General features: G+C 42.3%; 1 protein-coding gene across 1 annotated transcript in view; it reads right to left on the bottom strand.

The window, feature by feature from the left end:
- The window catches only part of LOC6503350 (dynein beta chain, ciliary), a 316,566-nt gene that overhangs the window by 211,701 nt on the left and 86,207 nt on the right, over positions 1-18,658 (bottom strand). Inside the window, exon 8 of the mRNA XM_044718175.1 lies at positions 3,369-5,041. Coding sequence (XP_044574110.1) covers positions 3,369-5,041 — 1,673 coding nt within the window. The remainder of the gene's footprint in view (positions 1-3,368; positions 5,042-18,658) is intronic.

The raw sequence follows: 18,658 nt of genomic DNA, 5'->3' as shown, positions 1-18,658 counted from the left end.
CAAGATGCATCAGCAGAAGAAAATTTAGATTCCCATACCCTATCATGTGTACCATCATGTACTATCATGGTAGAACTCTCATCGATTTCAAACCTGCCAAAGGTTTTGGGATATGACTCTGAGTGAAAGAACACAAAGAATAACATATTGACCATACAGTCAACTCATGCAAATCCAGGTTCTCATGTCATGTGTGCAAAAGGAATCATCACACATTGAACCATCGAAAATCTATAGTGACAACGCGACTAATTTTGTTGGAGCCTACAACAAACTATTAGAAGTAAAGGAAGCAATCTTCGCCGAGGAGGCACAAGCAATGATACACAAGACCTCCGCAAATCTGAGCATAGAATTCAAATTTATACCACCTCGGGCACCCCATTTCGGAGGCCAGTGGGAAGCCGCAGTAAAATCAGCAAAGAATTTATTGAAACGAACGTTATATACCGCCTCACTAACTCATGCAAATCCAGGTTCTCATGTCATGTGTGCAAAAGGAATCATCACACATTGAACCATCGAAAATCTATAGTGACAACGCGACTAATTTTGTTGGAGCCTACAACAAACTATTAGAAGTAAAGGAAGCAATCTTCGCCGAGGAGGCACAAGCAATGATACACAAGACCTCCGCAAATCTGAGCATAGAATTCAAATTTATACCACCTCGGGCACCCCATTTCGGAGGCCAGTGGGAAGCCGCAGTAAAATCAGCAAAGAATTTATTGAAACGAACGTTATATACCGCCTCACTAACTCATGAAGAACTTGAAACCATAGTCATCGATATTGAAGCCATTCTAAATTCTCGCCCGTTGACATCTGTCTCTTCCAGCCCAAGGGATCTTACGGCATTAACGCCAGGGCATTTCCTGATTGGGGAACCTCTAACGGCATCACCCGATAATCACCAATCAAGGCGACGCACAGGTGGAAGCGTCTCGAACAATTACGAAAAGAATTCTGGACACGCTGGAGCCACGAGTACCTACATGAGTTACAGAATCGATCAAACTGGACCAGAAGTTTTAAGACGGTAAAGATTGGTGATCTGGTTATAACAAAGGAAGACAACATCGCTCCGTTGAAATGGCCCCTCGGACGCATCGTAGAAGTCCATCCTGGTAAAGACGGCGAGATCCGAGTTGCAGACATACATCGACTGGCGGTGCTACCAATTTATAATAGAAGCCATTCTAAATTCTCGCCCGTTGACATCTGTCTCTTCCGGCCCAACGGATCTTACGGCATTAACGCCAGGGCATTTCCTGATTGGGGAACCTCTATAACGGCACCACCCGATATTCACTCAAGGCAATCAAGGCAACGCACAGGTTTACTCACTTGGTGGAAGCGTCTCGTACAATTACGAAAATAATTCAGGACACGCTGGAGCCACGAGTACCTACATGATTTACAGAATCGATCAAAGTGGACAAGAAGTTGTAAGACGGTAAAGATTGGTGATCTGGTTATAATAAAGGAAGGCAACATCGCTCCGTTGAACTGGCCCCTCGGAAGCATCGTAGAAAGTCCATCCTGGTAAAGACGGCGAGATCCAAGTTGCAGACATATGAACAACATCCGGCAATATAACACGGGCCATACATCTACTGGCGGTGCTACCAATTAATAATACGAAGGAGGAAACCAATAAAAAAAAAAAAAAAACAAACAAACAAACAAAAAAAAAAAATGCTTGTCCCAACAATGATACTCATTTTGGTGATTACACCACCAAAAAGGAAGGCTAGTAACCCGGTTGTCAGCACTCCAATCAACAACGTGACCGGGACCATCATAGAAGCCACCGATAGGATATTAATCAAATCTGCCGAATGGACACTCATCACATTTTTTGACCTCAGTCAATTGGCACAAGAGATCGAGACAGTCAAACAAGGTATACAATCTATAAAACCCATGCCCAACGGCATACAAGGTCTGCCCCACGATCACACAAACGTTGCAACAGGAAGTGGCGGAAATCCAAGATGCCGATCAGTTAATGCATCATCAACGACAAAAGCGCGGAGCACTGAACATAGTTGGAAATATCGCGAATGGTCTGTTCGGAGTACTCGACGATCAATATGCCAAACGGATGGAAGAGATTAGTGGAAGACTAAGAGCCCAAGAAACCATCACACATAAAATCGTGGAGAACCAGACGTCGATTCTGGATACCAACATCAACATTATAAGGAGGACGACGATCGAAACTCAGAAGAGGATGCAGGACCTACAAGTCAGTCTAGCCAGAATCAAGGTGAAAAGTCATGCGGCTGATCGGTATCTTCCGCATGCAATCTCAGAATTGTTCGTCAGAATTGGCAAGCTACATTCGTCGAGTCCAGGATGCTGTATTGAATGTGCTAATCGGGGTCACAAAGGAAAATGAAGCCCTGCATTGGTGTCGATGGAACCAGCAAAACAGGTGATCCTTCCCACCGGGAAGACGATTACCCATCACCAGTGAAACAGCACGAGGCTTATATCGATTGGCCAACACTTGGGTACAAGAAACCGAGGACTTATTGATATTCCATACAAGCATTCCATTAGTCGAAGAGGACGAATTCACAGTGTATCGGATGGAGCCAATTCCACAAATAACGAGAGAAGGCCTGGTGATAACCAAGACGGAAACAATATACTTAGCAATGGATGATCATCGAAAACACCAGTCGCGATCAATCAAGAACACCTTAGGCAGTGTATCAGCGGCAAGAACGGAAAAAACGTATGCGAGTTTAAGCAGACGCTCTTTGGCCCGGACGCCCATCAACTCCCGTGTACAATGGCAGCATTATCAAGACATCGGGCAAGGGAATGTAAGCCAGAGCCAATAAAAGGGACCAGTTAATGGGTTCAATCGACAGAGCAGAATGCATGGATCTTTGGGACCACGAAGCCAATAACAATGACATATGTATGCTCGGCCGAAAAGGATCAATTCATCATCGATGGCGTAGGCAAACTGACAATCAGGCAAGATTGTGTGGTCCAAAGCCCGACCATCACATTATTGGGACGAGCGCAATTTAACTCATCAGGAACAATTAAGATGTCAGGAATTAAACGTGCCCGCGAGGGAGTATCAACCAGCTTTGAGATCGGCAAAGGGCGAGCCCAACAGGATCATTTCACCAGCAGGAGTGACAAGCGCGACGGTGCGTTTGCGGCGTTTTTAAGGAGCAGCTGGAGGTTTTGGTTGGTTTCGTTGTCATTTACTGGATTTTAGAGAATATATGATTACAATGACTTCAATGAATTTTTAGGGCACTAAAAATCATTGGTGTTATTCAATAAATATATAATATTAAAAAGTATATTAGTAGAGTTAGTATATTTAGAAAACTTACTTAACAGCAAATGAACAAAAATGCCGCTGAAGTCGTGGATCTATTGTGAATGAACCAGCGGATGGATTCATGCATGCCACGAAGTTGCATTTATGAATATCTCTTAGTGTCATTTTCTGACGATCATACCAATGGTGGTAGTCCATGAACTGCCTAATTAATGTATGCGGTTGTACTGTAAAATATTTATCAACCTCTGGCATATTCATATCATCAACAAAATATATCATGCGTTTGTTTCCAATTGGGCCGTAATTACGACCTGCCTTTTTTTCGAGTGGTTTCTCTAAAATGCGCTGCAGCATCTCAGAAGTTGTATAAAAATTAAACGGTACATTTGTAACTGCATATTTATCGGTGGGAAGGGCATTCAGTTTTGCGTTCATAAGAATGGTTTTTCCAGATCCAGAAGGTCCGATTAACATAAGTGGATGATCTGCTTCAATTAGCGTATCCATGAAAAAGCGCAAGCGAGTCGTCTCTGCTGTATTTACCAAATTCGACTGCAGGGGCAAGTCCATGTCTAATTCAAAATCGGGAACCAAATTGGTCCAGGGTAAAAATTTTTTTGTTTCGTTGTCAATGTAAAAAGAAAATATTGTTCCAGTAGCTGGAAACTTAACAGTTTTGTATTCATTAAGAAACCATTTACTAAACTCGTTTCGCCAATCAATAATCTGATCTTGGAAAAGCGAGGATCCAAATCCCCATACAATACAAAAAACAAAATAGATCTCATACCAGTCTTTTGGACAGTCGTTTGGAACATTTTGCGGTGTTAACATACTATCCAATAGGAAACAAGTCATTTGCAAGCGAGCAATGTCTGATATAGGAGTTATTGACTTTAACCGATTTCTGAATATTTCTAAGAGGGGTGGAACATATTTATCAAATAAAACATTAAGCAAAGACACCTCACTAGAATTTGAACGAGTTCCCAACCATGACTGTATAAATGGGGTCCACCCCAAGTCCTGGGGGTTAATATAAAGAATCCCCGCTCTAGAAACCGTTGCCGGTGTAGCCGTCCGCAAAGAAGCGATTTCAAAAAGCAATCGCATTTCCTTTGTAAGAGCAATTCTTTCATTGCTAGCTAGGGTTAAAACTTTATTATCATCCATCACTGTGTTAAGACTTTCAATCCACATGGGGTCAATATCTCCATCAAGTACAATCCATTTAGGTCCAGTACCACCTAGGTTGGCTTGGTCCCGCATTAAAATGGAAAAAAGTCCATCTTTCCACTCTCGAGTGGCTGGGTTTACGATTCCAAATAATTCATCATTGGTAACAGCTTTCGGATTCAGATCATTATAATGAGGTTTTCTCTTCTGATTGTGATACGTTTTGTTCAAAGTTCTCCAAACTTCTGATTTTCCAGTACCAGCAAATCCAATTATGAATACTGAATGGCGCACAGCAAAGAGCTCTTCCAACTGTACTATTTTGAGTATAAAACCATCCTCAGGTTGAAGTTTTAAATCTATTGCAGATCTTTTAATTACCGCCTCGAACTCTGGGTTCCTCTTGCGAGGAACATCAAGCGCTGGGAATAAATCTCCAATCAAACCCATGAATACAGGTACATCATCAGTAACAATCTTAGGAATATTAAAGTCTCGCAAAGCTCGCATTAATACTTGATCTTCAGGCCTCTGTCTGTCATCCCGCTGTTGGGGTAAAAAAAAATGGATAAGTAAAGATATATATAAATATATATATATATATGCCTAAATCCACACCACATACACATCCACATGTTTCCCATAATAATTCGAGGATCATTCGATCTTATTGTCATCTGAGATACCCCTAGAAACAATCAGACTTAGCAATAAGAATCAGAAGTCGTAGACTATAAAAAATGAAACATGAAATTCCTGACTGTAGGTGGAAAAAACATCGATGTAACATCGATGTTGACAAAAATATTTTAAACATCGATGGTTTTCTGGAAACATCGATTATCGTCACTTGCAACCGAGAAACAGAAAGCGTGGTAAGCAGATAACAAATTTTAACAAATTTTCAAATGTAAGCAGATAAACAAATGCCCAGATTCCATGGAAGCTTTAAAAAGCATTGCAAAGCAATACTTTTGCGTTTCAGCATCTTCCACGGCGTCCGAGAGGATCTTTAGCAAAGCTGGCCAAGTCATTAGTGAGCGCAGGAGCTCTCTTAAACCAAAAATTGTTAACATGTTGTTATTTTTGAACAAAAACAGCTTCCTTTATAATCTAATTTTTTTTTTTTTTATTAAACTTTGCTTTTATTTCTTCTCTTAATTTTGAGACTAACAATAAGTTTTCAAATCTTAACATTAACATTTAACTAACAGTAGACTAAGACTGCATTCTGGTTGCACGTTCCTCAAGACAGTCGCTGGGTGGGTAGGTCATTGCGACGAAGTCGTGATTGGTTGCTCAACCTTGTTAGACCTCTCGCCAGGTGGTTAGGGTGCGACAATAGCTTGCTAAGGTACTTTTCCTTCTGTTCTGCGATCACATCTTTGACTGGAAGAATGTTTATGTCGCAATGTATGTTTTCGTTGCGAACGTACCACGGTGCCCCGGTGATTGTTCTCAAGATCTTCGACTGAGCTCGCTGGACTATGTCAATATTGCTATTGCTGGCATTCCCCCATAACTGGGAGCCGTACGTCCATATGGGTTTAAGTACCGAGTTATACAGCAGGACTTTATATTCAAGGCAAAGGGGAGACCGAGCGTTGATAAGCCAATGAAGGCTGCTGGCTTTTAGGTTTAGGTGGGTTCTTTTAGCTTCTATGTGCCGACGCCATGTGAGTCTTCTATCGAGGTGTACTCCTAGATATGTTACCTCGTTTGCTTGCGGGAGTAGGGTGTTGTTTAGCGTAAGCGTTCAAGGTGAACGTAACGTGCTTGCATTTTTGTTCGTTTACTTTAATTCGCCAGTCTGATAGCCATTTTTCAACATCCACCAGATGAAGAGCTAGCTGCGCAGTTGCTTGAATCGGGCATTTTGAGCGGCTAAGAATAGCTGTATCATCAGCAAACGTAGATGTTGTTAGTCGTGTGCTTGACGGGATGTCTGCTGTGTAGGGAACATATAATGTTGGTCCGAGTACACTTCCTTGAGGAACTCCGGCTCCAACAGTGAATTCGTCAGATATATCTGTGTTGCACCTCACAGCAAATTTTCTGTCGTAAAGGTAAGACTCTAAAAGCTTGTGGGTATTACAAGGGAGCATTGTCTTGATCTTGTACATTAGACCTTCTAGCCAGACTCTATCAAATGCTTGAGAGACATTTAGAAATAATGCGGTACAGTACTCGCGTTTTTCGAATGCATTCCGAATTTCTGCTGTTATCCGGTTGACCTGCTCAATTGTTCCGTGCTTTTCACGAAACCCAAACTGATGTGACGGGATTCCTTCCTGGATCCTTAGGTATGTGTTTATTCGAGTCAGAATGCATTTCTCAAAGAGTTTAGATAAGCATGACAGTAGGCTTATAGGTCTATACGACGTGGGAATTGTGTGGTCTTTTCCCGGCTTTGCTATCATTATTATAATTGACTTTTTCCATCTCGCTGGAAAGTGGCAAAGTTTTGCGATGGCATTGAAGATCTGGGTGATAGTGCAGACGGCGCAATATGGAAGCTCAATGATCATTTTGGGAGTTATGAGGTCGCAGCCTGGTGATTTTTTCGGATTTAGTTGGTTTTTGATGATATTAGCGATTTTGTTTGGGCGAAACTCGATTGGTTCATGTTGAAGCTGAGGCTCATATGGTAAAGTCGGCAAAGTAAAGGCACTAGTGGCCGGATTTGGTTGGAAGATTTTTTTAAGGTGATTGGCAAACGTGCTGGCTCTGTCTGCGTCGCTGCGCTCAGCCGCCTGTGGGATTTCTAATAGGCATCACAGTTTCGATCGGTGAGCTTAGAGTTGGGTGAGCTCTCCATAGTGAGTGTTTTGTACTAGAAGTTGACAATTGCTCTATATAGCGGCGGTGGACATAATCTTTTTCTTGCTGTAGGGCTTTAGTAAGTTGACGTGAGGCATGTCTAAAGCTTTGCTTAGCAGATGGCGATCTGTGGAATTGCCACTCGCGACGTAAACGCCGCTTTTCGAGGACGAGCTGATCGATTTGTAGATTTGTCTTTTTATTGCTTTGTGTATTTATAGTTTGCGATGTTGAGGCTCGAGCTGCAGAGACGAGTACAGACTCAAGTGAATTAACAAAGCTGTCTACGTTGGCTTCATCGTGGAGATGAGGACTTAGCTCAATGTGTGAGCTGATATATTTTCTGTACTTAACCCAATTGGTTTTCTGTGAGGTCAATTTTAATGGTTGTTCCAATGTTCCTGGATGTCGCAGTAGAATAAACAGGACAGGCGAGTGATCAGATGAGAGATCCGATAGGCAATTGGCGCTTATCAGATTTTTTGGGATGTTTTTAGTAATCGCAAAGTCTATTAAATCTGGTAGTTTCCTTGGGTCTGCCGGCCAGTATGTTGGTGTGCCAGAAGAAACATAGTCGAGCTTGTTCTTGGCTTTGATAATTGCATTATAGAGCTGCTTCCCTTTTGGAGTCACGAGACGGGATCCCCAGTGTGTGTGCTTGGCATTGTAGTCTCCTGCTGCTATGAAGTGGTCTCCAAGTGTGTTGAAAAACTGCATAAACTCATCTTCAGCTATATTGAAGCGAGGGGGCAGTATACGGCGGCTAGTGTAAGTTGGTTGCCAGTATTTAGTTGTATATTTATAGATGTGGCCTGTAGGTAGTTTTTAGCAAATTTGTTTTGATAATGGTGCTTTATGCGGCTTCTGATTAGAATTCCGGTCCCACCATGTGCTTTACCATCTGGATGATTTGTTCTGTAGAATGAATATCCTCGTAGTTGAAAATTGTATTTGTTTGTAAGGTGTGTTTCCGAAAGCAGCATTACATCGATATGATTGTCGAGTAAAAATTCAGCTAACTCAAGTTTATGTTGCGAAACGCCGTTAGCGTTTCACGTAGATATCCGTAGGAAAGCCATTATTTGGATTATTGTGAAACCAGCATTTGAATCAATAGATTTTGGTTTCGCATTAAATCTTGCATAGTTGTGCGCATAAACGACATAAATTCCGTCAGGCTTTGTTGTAGGCTGCATATCATAGCTTCAAAGTTGCTTTTTGGCTGCTCTGTTGGTTGATGTTGCTGAGCCGTGTACGGTTCTGGATATGCTGATTGCAGAAATGAGCTTCTTGAGGCAGGTGTCGCCGGTCCTGATTTTAAGGCACTTGCATATGTCACGTTTTTGTCAGAGTTAATGGGTCCTAGTGAGGATCTGGCTGCAGTCGAGAAGAAGACTTCAGGGTTTGATCTGGACGCCGTGAACTGTCCATTTTGGGTGCGGGCAGCTATTCCTTTCTGGTGGATGCGACTTTTCAGCTCCTTATAGACTGGGCATCCTCTATAATTAGCAGTGTGGTTGCCACCGCAGTTGCCGCACTTTTTCGAGTTGCTGTCATCTTTGCTCGCTGGGCAGTGTGCGGAGTCATGAAGCTCTCCGCAAACTACACACACCGGGCGCAGTTTACAGTATGACCTTGTGTGGCCATATTCCTGGCAGTTCGCACATTGTACCGGGCCATTGCGTTTGTGCGGTTCCTCAACTGTAATTCTGCGGTGCAGGTACTGAAGATTGTATATTGGGTGCACTTCGTATTTCTTCAGGAGCATGGTTTCTGGTTCGAGCTCAACCTTAAAGAGTGGCTGCGGCTTTCTATCCCTGTTAAGGATATTAAAGACTGTCTTGGCGCTAAAACCCTTCTCCTGTAGCGCCTTTTTTATCTCTGCAGGCGTTACTTCGTCTCTATGCCCTTAAGTACGACTTGCAGGCCCTTGCTGCTTTTTAGCTGATATGTGTAAAAGTTCTTTTTATTCTCGGTAAGATATTTTGATAATACTCTATAGTTATCTTCAGACTTCATTTGAACTTTTGTTTCTTGACTGTTTGCCTTTACAAGGGGTATTATGTGGAAGTTATCCTTACCAATAAGCTCAATAATTTTGTTGACAAGAACATTGGAACTTTTTTCGCGTATATAGATAGGCGGAGGTTTTGGCGTCCTTTTCTCAACTTCAGTGGATTCGACCGCCTCAACCTCATCGGCGTCTCCCAAGATTTTAAATCGGTTTGAGTTAGTGGGCGTTTCTTTTGCTGCTAGGCTAGCATTGCCACGGGTTATTTTGCGTTTGGAATTCAGGGGGCTCAGCTTCCTTTTGATTTGGATGTAGCGATCCATGCCAGTCTGCACAGCCGGCTTAATATAGTCATTGTTTTTGTTTTGGTTTTCGGGCAGCGCGGACGTATTACTATTTGCGCTGCTAGCTGATGACGTCGTTAAACGCGCTGTCGATACAGTTGCGGTTGTTGTTGTTGTTACTGTTGACGTTGTCAAAGAAATTGAGGTGCTAGTTACTGCACTCTTTGGCTGCAGAGATATCGATGGTATCGAGGGGGAGCAGGAACGCGCTCACTCGCTCTCTACGTTTAAGAATTCGGTCAAGTTGGGGGTAATTGACCGCGCTTGATCAGAGCTTGCATGGTTTTCGGTTGCTTTAAAAGCCGTCTCTCGTCTTGCTCACGTTGACGTTGTGTGCGAACGTCGTTTAAGCTCATTGCAGCCGAGGTTGATTTAGTTTGAGTTTTAAGAGTTGTGTTTTATATTAATTAGTTAATTAATTAATCAATATAAACATTAGCGATTTCATCGCAAAAAGCGTCTTTTCGCGTTAATGTAGATTTCTTAGACCAGTCACTGCACTATTATGATTATATTGAATATTTTTTCCCGGAGCACAATAAAAAACACGTCTGCATGCGACGACAGTCGAACAAACGGTGACAATCTGAATTAAATAAGTTAAATTTAAACGACAAAAAATATTCGTTTTTTTTCGATAATCGATTATAATCGATGTTTTCATTCCAAAACATCGACAACATCGATTGTGGCCAACATCAATGTTTTTCCAGCTCTAACTCAGGAGGTGATATATACTATTGAAAAACACTAACTTTATATAAGCAAAAGATTGTTAACAAAACACAAGCTGGTAACACAAAGAACTTATTACAACTTATACTTTATAGGGTCGGAGATGTCTCCTTCACTGCGTTGCACACTTTCGACCAAAAAATCTTATATTCTTATACCATCTGTCAAATTTTATATTGATCGGGATCAATGTTCGTTTGGGATGTTATATTTCGGACTGCAGTCGCGGGCAGCCTAACAAAGAAACATCTTATTTAAATAAAATGAATAAAATGCATTATTGTAATAATTTTTTATGTGCGCAAGCTGCAAAATGCCAATCGGCCACCGGATATTTTTGTGTAATGCCATTGCTTCACAGCTAGCACCATATTAAGGGCTATCTCAACAAACTTTAAGAACAGGATCGTTAGATAGATTTTTTTTCTTACGATTTAGACAATTAATTTAGAAACATTTAAATGTGTGCATTATAAATTTTTCAACGAATGCCGAAAATACAAGTTCATAACAAAAAGCTTAGGCGCAGAAGCTCTTCCAAAGCTACCAAAAGATCATGCGCTACAAATAAAAACAAAGTGCATGCGAAACTGGGTGAGAGACAGAAAAGACATTCAATTGGCTTATCTGGTGGCTGCTTAGACCAAAAAACATTAAACAGAAAAACTAAAAGTTCGCATCTATGGATTATATGAGACTATTCCTGGTGAACATTATTTCACTAACAAGGGAAATAATATTCAGAATCAAAAAGATAGTCCATCCGTGGTGATGAATGCTGTAAATTTTCGGCATTCAGGTGCGTGAGGCAATCCAGTGAGGTAAAATACTTAAATCGGGTCGCCTCTTGAAGACGCTCTTCGATATCCGGGATCGGAAAATTCTCCTTCTTTAAGAACTTGTTCAGACGGCCGTAATCAACACATAGTCGGTCACAACCGTTCAGTTTTTTCGAAACTTTTACAGGGAAACTTTGAAAACACCAAACGACATAGCAGGAATGCTAGAGAAAGGAAAGGGGAAGGCTCCAATTCCTGTAAGATCATCCCCACAATCCACAATGGAAACAAAGAAGAATGGAAATGGTTACTTAACCACCACTTAAACCGGGAGTCCAAACACGCGCGCCAAAGCATAACTTGTCTGCTTTGTCCTCCATGGCATCACTCCAAGTGATTCCCAGGAATACCCTAGAATTAACCCCCATAGCTTCCACTAGAAATGGTAACCCGCCGCCCGGACCCCCGGAACGGACTGATGCCGCGGTATTACCGACCATGGCACCAAAACCATTACAGGTAATCCCACCTGTTAGACAAATATTTGTCTCACGGCTAGCGGAGATTGATATCTCGGCTTATATCAAAGCCAAAACCAAGGCCGTTATTAGAGTGGAAGACATTAGAAAATTTAAATACTCCTACTCGATGCGCATGTCATCCTTCATGATACGTGAGCCAGTGCCGATGTTTGTGGCGCTATTCGCCTGGCTTCTGGCCAGAGGACATATTTGTAAAAGAGCATCAGCCGAGTAAGGTAAAGAAAAACAAGAAAGGAAAGCTAACTTCGGGCGGAGTCGAAGTTGATATACCCTTGCAGTTCAGTCGCAGTCCGCTAGGTGGCGCCACGCATCTTATATTATTAGATATATAGCGGATCGTATATAGTCGGCCGATCCTTATGAAATTTGGCATATTGAATTATTTTGCCCAAAGAGTAATCTGTACCAAGTCCCATCTTTCTAACTTAAAAAACACCAAAGTTATGCCAATTCCGATCGTTCTATGACAGCTATAGGATATAGTCGGCCGATCCTTATGAAATTTTGTACATAAGATATGTTGATCAAATATAACATGTGTGGAAAGTCCCGACCCTCTATCTTAAAAAACAACGAAGTTATGGCATTTCCGATCAATCAGTTATATGGCAGCTATAGGATATAGTCGACCGATCCCGGCAGTTCCGACTTATATACTGCCTGCAAAGGAAAGAAGGGTGTGTGCAAAGTTTCAACTCGATAGCTTTAAAACTGAGAGACTAGTTTGCGTAGAAACAGACAGACAGACAGACAGACGGACATGCTCATATCGACTCAGGAGGTGATCCTGATCAAGAATATATATACTTTATAGGGTCGGAGATGTCTCCTTCACTGCGTTGCACACTTTTGACCAAAATTATAATACCCTCTGCAAGGGTATAAAAATTCGAAGCCTGCTGGAGTCAAGCTCCCAACATCTGTCCAATCCGACTCTTAAAAAAACAAACATCTTCTATCAATCGTATCTATCAGAATTGTCGGGGAAAAGATCCGATGCTGCCAACTACAGAGGCATCTCAAAATTGTCAGCGATTCCAAAGTTATCCGAAAAATTAATAACATTTGCAACACCTATAGCTTAGGTTATGGCGGTGATGCTAGGGGGTCATAGAAGACCCCCCCGTTTCCACTTGAGCCGCTAGGGCTCCTTGTGTTACCGCTGGGGCAATGGTTTTACCTAAGCGCTAGTGAAGTGATGTAGGTCCAGTCTGGTATGACCAAAACTATTCTTGCTCCATAGATTCGCCTCTCGCAGTCTTATTGCCGCCAGAGTGGCTATCTTTACCCCCATCAGTTCAGTAGGTCAAGGATGATATCTAGGGCGTCGCTAGGCGTTGTACGTAGACTGCCTGTTATACAGACCTCCGCCATGCGCCATGTCAAACACTCGTCTTCCCATTCTTCACCGGTCACCATTCTGGGTTGGTGCCCATATACACACCTCCAACCAATTGGTCGCCAATTCACATACCTCCAGGGCATACGCCGGGCACTAAATGCTTCCTTGGAGCCTTGGAGCTTTGGTCTCAGGTCACACCCTCTGTTTCGTTCGCTACTCTTCGCCAATCACCGGCATGCAGAGCGTATGCTGGATTTGTGGCTGAAAGGATTTGTGCCCCCCTGAAGGTTGGGCGTCGCGCCTTCACTTTACTTCAAGGGATCACTATGCGTACGCCCTAGCGAGACTGGATCAGAAGTCTTCTGCCAGAGCAGTTTATCTCCATGGCTCGCGTCAGGATACTAAGACATACATAATTAGCATTAGTAGCATAATAAGATAAAAATACTGAAGTCTAAAACAAATTGATGTCTAGTATAAGTTCGCATGGGGCGGAGCGGGAGCAAAATAAAAGCTTAGTTGCACTCTCTTGCGAATTCGCCGCAACAGATAGCTAGCAATAGCTAGCTAGGCTTAAGATTATTGTTGAATATATATTGAATTATAACGAGAGCACGTATTTTCCTTTTTCATCGTTCTCGAAACTTTATAACAAACAGACACCTTTCATTTTACATTTTTTGAGACAAAATAATCTTATTTAACAATTAGAAGACACCTTTCTCTTTCTCTTTCTCTTTCACAGGAAAAATTTGTTCAATATAATAAAAAAAATAAACAAAATGAATATTTTTCCTGAAAAACAAAAAAAGTTATAATAATATCAACATTGTAAAATTCTAGATTTTAAATTATAAAACACACATTTTACATACAATACTAATAATAAAAAAACCTCGGATATCAATTTTAGTGTCAGAAAAATATGATATATACATAGGTGTACAAAATTGCATATAAAAAATATTCTTATTCGTCAAATTTTTTTTTTTTATTTTTCTGGCATGGTTGATTTGTCAACTGATTTCTTTTTACGAGCATTTCAAAGGTTTGTTGGGGTCCGAGGATGTCCGCAGATCGTTCACTGCGACAACGCGACGTACTTCGTCGGAGCGAGTCGCCACTTCGCGGAGCAAATCGAGGGCGAAGCGGGCGAACTGCGACACTACGGATCAAAGAAAGGATGCGTATTTGCGTTCAAAACCCCGCGGGCTCCCATGGTCCCAACCTGATTTTTTTATGAAGGCAACCAGTGCACGTGCAGAAATCGTTAAGGTCCGAGAGTTCAGCGGACCCGAAGAAGTGTTTGAGTCTGCTGCGACCGGGTGCCGGGCAGTGGCATAGGAGGTGCGTGACCGATTCTACCTCCTCTTCATCCCTACAGCTCCTGCAATAATCATTGTGGGGGACTGCAAGCTTGGCCACGTGTTCGCCTATCAGCCAGTGTCCAGTAATTGCCCCAACCGCTAGGCTGCCGTCTGGTCTGGTGGAAGCAATAAGTCTCCCCGATCTTTTCTGAGAGTGTGTCGGCCAGATCAGACGTGAGGTTCTACAGGTCTGGAGATTACTCCATTTCCTATTGGTTGCCAGGTCAAAAAACTCCCTGCATTTTCGCCTGCAAGGAGCCAAGGGAATGCCTAGAAGTTCTTTCTACGGTAGGAGAGGGTTGGTAGTCCCTGCCTTAGATAGTTCATCTGCGGCGCAGTTTCCCTCGTGATCCCTTTGACCGGGAACCCAAATGAGGTAGATGTCATGCTGTTCAGCCATCTCGTTGAGAGATCTGCGACAATCATTGACTGTCCTGGAGTTGGACGAGAATCCGTCAAGTGCCTTGAGCGCTGCCTGACTATCTGAGAAGATGCATATTGTATCCCGATTGCCCCTTAGTGCTGGGGATTCCAGCCCTAATGGCTACTACTGCATCCTGGAAAACACTGCAGTGGTCAGGGAGTCTGAAGGACTCCTTTAGGCTCAAATGCTCACAAAAGTAACCGCCTCCCACCTGGCCGTTGAGTTTTGATCCCTCTGTCTGGATATGAAGGGAGCCCTCCGGTCCCGGTGACCGGGCATCACATTCCTCCCTCAAAGGGGATTGTTGGCACCTAGTGCCAAGACCTACTACCCTATATGCACACTTAGTAATTTGATCCAATCAATATGCATCAGCATGTCGCAATATACAAACCCACTAACCGATTTTCTCACCTATAAACAATTAGTAATAAGCATAAAACTATATCCAACCTATTAACCCGGCACTAGTAGACGGCGCCAAAAGCAGAAGCAGCATATCAGCGGGAAGAATGACCGACTGACCGATGCAAGTAAAAACCAGCCAGCTAAGCCGAAATGCGCAAGCAGTACATGAACAAACAATCTGAGTCAGCAGACTCAGAGGTGGGTGACCCTGGCATTAACCTTAGTTTAGCACGTCCAGAACTTTGACCTTTCTTAGATTTAATGATGTATAATTTAGCATTTTATATAAGAGTTATTCTTCTGAAATAAAGACAGTTCCGAAATCAGAGTCAATCGTCTCGTTACTCAGTGTCTGAACCACGGCACTTAAAATCAACCTACTTCTAGTGATCCTGTGTAAAACGGTTCACAAGTAGAATCCGCGGCATACCAGTCTACTTCTAGTGTTGGTCCCGTGAAACGGACCACAAGTAGACCCCGCGTCACCTCCTTACTTCTCGTGTTGCTCCCGTGAAACGGACCACCAGCAGACCCCGCGCTATCTAACCTACTTAGAGTGTTGCTCCCGTGAAACGGACCGCCAGTAGGACCGGCCGATAAGGAATCAGCCGAACCACCATACCACCGGTACTTGAGGAAAACCAACCCAGAACATTTGGTGACCCCGACGTGATCCTTTAGGATCACAACTTGAACACAAACCTCAACAAAAAAAAAAAAAAAAAAAAAAGGAGAGAGGAGAGATACATTGCAACAATGGGATCAGAATCAGACCCCGTAATCCAAATGCTCATTGATGAGCAAATTTAAAGCAACATAGTCATCCAAAGGCTAATAAGAAACTTCACTAAGGACTCTGCAGAGCGTAAACTCAAGGGAGGATACTTCAAAGAGAAACTCAGACAGCTCACTCACTCATGGACCCAGTTTAAAAAAAATGATGCCAAGCTCAAGGAGCTAGCACTAAGTCCTGAGAATGAGTATTTCACAAAGGCAAAAGCGCTAGAAGAGCTTGTGAAAAAATATGAAGCAATATTTTCGGATGGAATCACATCAGTGTCAGGCCCGTCGCAAAGGCCCCGGAAAACAGGCGAAAATCTCGAGCCAAAGGCACAATCATCACGAGGAAACGAAGGAGAAGACCTTCGATTAACATCATTAAAACGAAGACATGAAGGACGATTAGACGATATGGAAGACTTGCTGTGCAACCGCACCGAAGGACGGGAAGTGTCCACACACGTCAGACAACACATGAAGGAGCTATGGAAGGAAATCGTCACGGGATACCATGATCTCATCGACCTGGAACCAGCCATAAAAAATGATGCACACACCGATGACAGATTTCAGGTTGTACGAGCAGAATATTTTTCGTTTTTGAGCGAAGAATCGAAATCAACTTCAGCATCAACACAAAAACTCGCGATTGCACCTCCGTTTGTAATACCACCAGTAGAAATTCCAAAGTTTGACGGAGACTACCGGCATTGGCTACGATTCTACGAAATTTTTACGGAATGCATCCACGATCAAGACTACAGTGATGCAGTAAAATACCGTCATTTGGAGAATCATGTAACAGGTGTGTTTATCTGAAATGTTTGAATAGAAGCAAAGGGTACATAAACCGATTGCTGGGTTGTTGCCGCAACTTGCACTTGAACAAATTGGACGTGGAGAAATTACTGAGTTCAGAGTAGTTTTCTCTGATTTTATTATAAAGGTTCAATATTTATAGCTAATTCGATACATAGATATTGCTTAAGTGGTAAATTAATGGAAATATAGCAAAAATATAAAAATGATAAATTAACAATTTAAAGTGTAATATTCTGCAATATTTTGTCGGTTGCATGAACTTGTAATGTCAGCAGTTCTTGCTGCTTTTCAGTTTGTTGTTTCTGTAGTGTTTGGTTTTTTAACGTTTGTAGTAATATTTTTTATTATATATTTATTGTACTTGGTCTATTGTTATGTGCTTGTGACCTAATATTAAATGCTTATGACTTAACATTCTCCCGGCCGTTGAACAGGTGTTCAACCGTCGTCCAGCTCTATAGTAAATTGTCTTGGGTAGGTTCGGGAATTGAACTTCTTGTAGTCCCTCTAAGCTTTGGCGTCCAAATCGACCGTCTGTGTCGCATGATGAGGATGCTCAGTATCAGTATGATGACGGAAATGGCCAATGCTGTGTATGACATAGTTGTCTGGTGGTCCAGTTGGTACGGTGCATCTTTTCTTTGTAGATCGGCTAACCGATGTTGTAGGATCTCTAATTCTGTGTCGTCTATACTTGGTGATTGGGTGGGAGCCCTTAACCCGAATTCTGATGGTTCCTCTAGTGGGCTTTAGGGGCTCGGAGATATTTCCAGACTGAACGAAGTTTGTACTTCAGTGGTCATAGTGCCGAATGTGGTCAAACTTATATTGAAATTGCGTGCTGTGCAACCAATGGACAATTCCAGTATACCAGTCGCCTTTATGTTGACTGTTGATGAAACTCCACTGCATACTGCCTGAAGTTCCATGGGGTCCTTGGTCGCGAAGATCCATTGGTTAGATTGGTGAGTTTTTTAACTATATTGTACGGTTATTATATGGCATTATATGGTTAAAAACTGTACTGTAAAAAAGGTGTACAGGATTTCTGTGACATTCTGTTCCAGTCTTGTTATTAATTCATTATATGGTTAAAAACTGTACTGTAAAAAAGGTGCACAGGATTTCTGTGACATTCTGTTCCAGTCTTGTTATTAAATAACTGGAATTCGCATCTACTGTCAACATTGTATGCCGTTAAGTGATTGAAACAAATATGCTGCCAATAAAGCGATCTCTATGGGTATTGACAGCTATAATTCTGATGACACCAAGGGTATTGTGATTCGAAAAATGGCGTGAGTATCAGTCGTACTGCCTTGCGCATACATTTGTATAGCTGAACAACATCAGTTATGGCTACTGGCAAGATCTGGTCGGGTGGTAAATAATCCCGAATTTGGTCGAGTTGGTCTCGTAGCTGTGTAGGTGATATTAAAATTGCACTGATTGTTTTGTGGCGAGCATCAGTTAATACATTAGTTATCTCACTCTGCATTCGCTGTAAACCATTTGCAAGTAGATTCAATTGTGTCGTGAGGATCATAAACGCTTGCTCTAAATGTGCGCCTTGGTACTGTCCTCGTTGCTTATTTATGAGGGTCATCTGTTGTTCCAACGATCTTAAGCGGTTGTTGGTAGCCAACCTTCCTTTTCGCACCAAATTGATGGTGGAGTCAACAAGGGATGTCTGGATTCGAAGCAGTTGTAGGAGGAAGTCCTCAATATCCTTAACCTTAGTGATAGTTTTGACCATATCTTTTGCGTACGTGAAGTCGAGTACACCGAA

The sequence above is a fragment of the Drosophila ananassae genome, unplaced genomic scaffold, assembly GCF_017639315.1.
Source record: "Drosophila ananassae strain 14024-0371.13 unplaced genomic scaffold, ASM1763931v2 tig00000128, whole genome shotgun sequence".
In the NCBI taxonomy this organism is placed as follows: domain Eukaryota; kingdom Metazoa; phylum Arthropoda; class Insecta; order Diptera; family Drosophilidae; genus Drosophila; species Drosophila ananassae.
The sequence above is the reverse complement of the archived record's forward strand: the minus strand, read 5'-3'. Positions and strand labels throughout refer to the sequence as shown.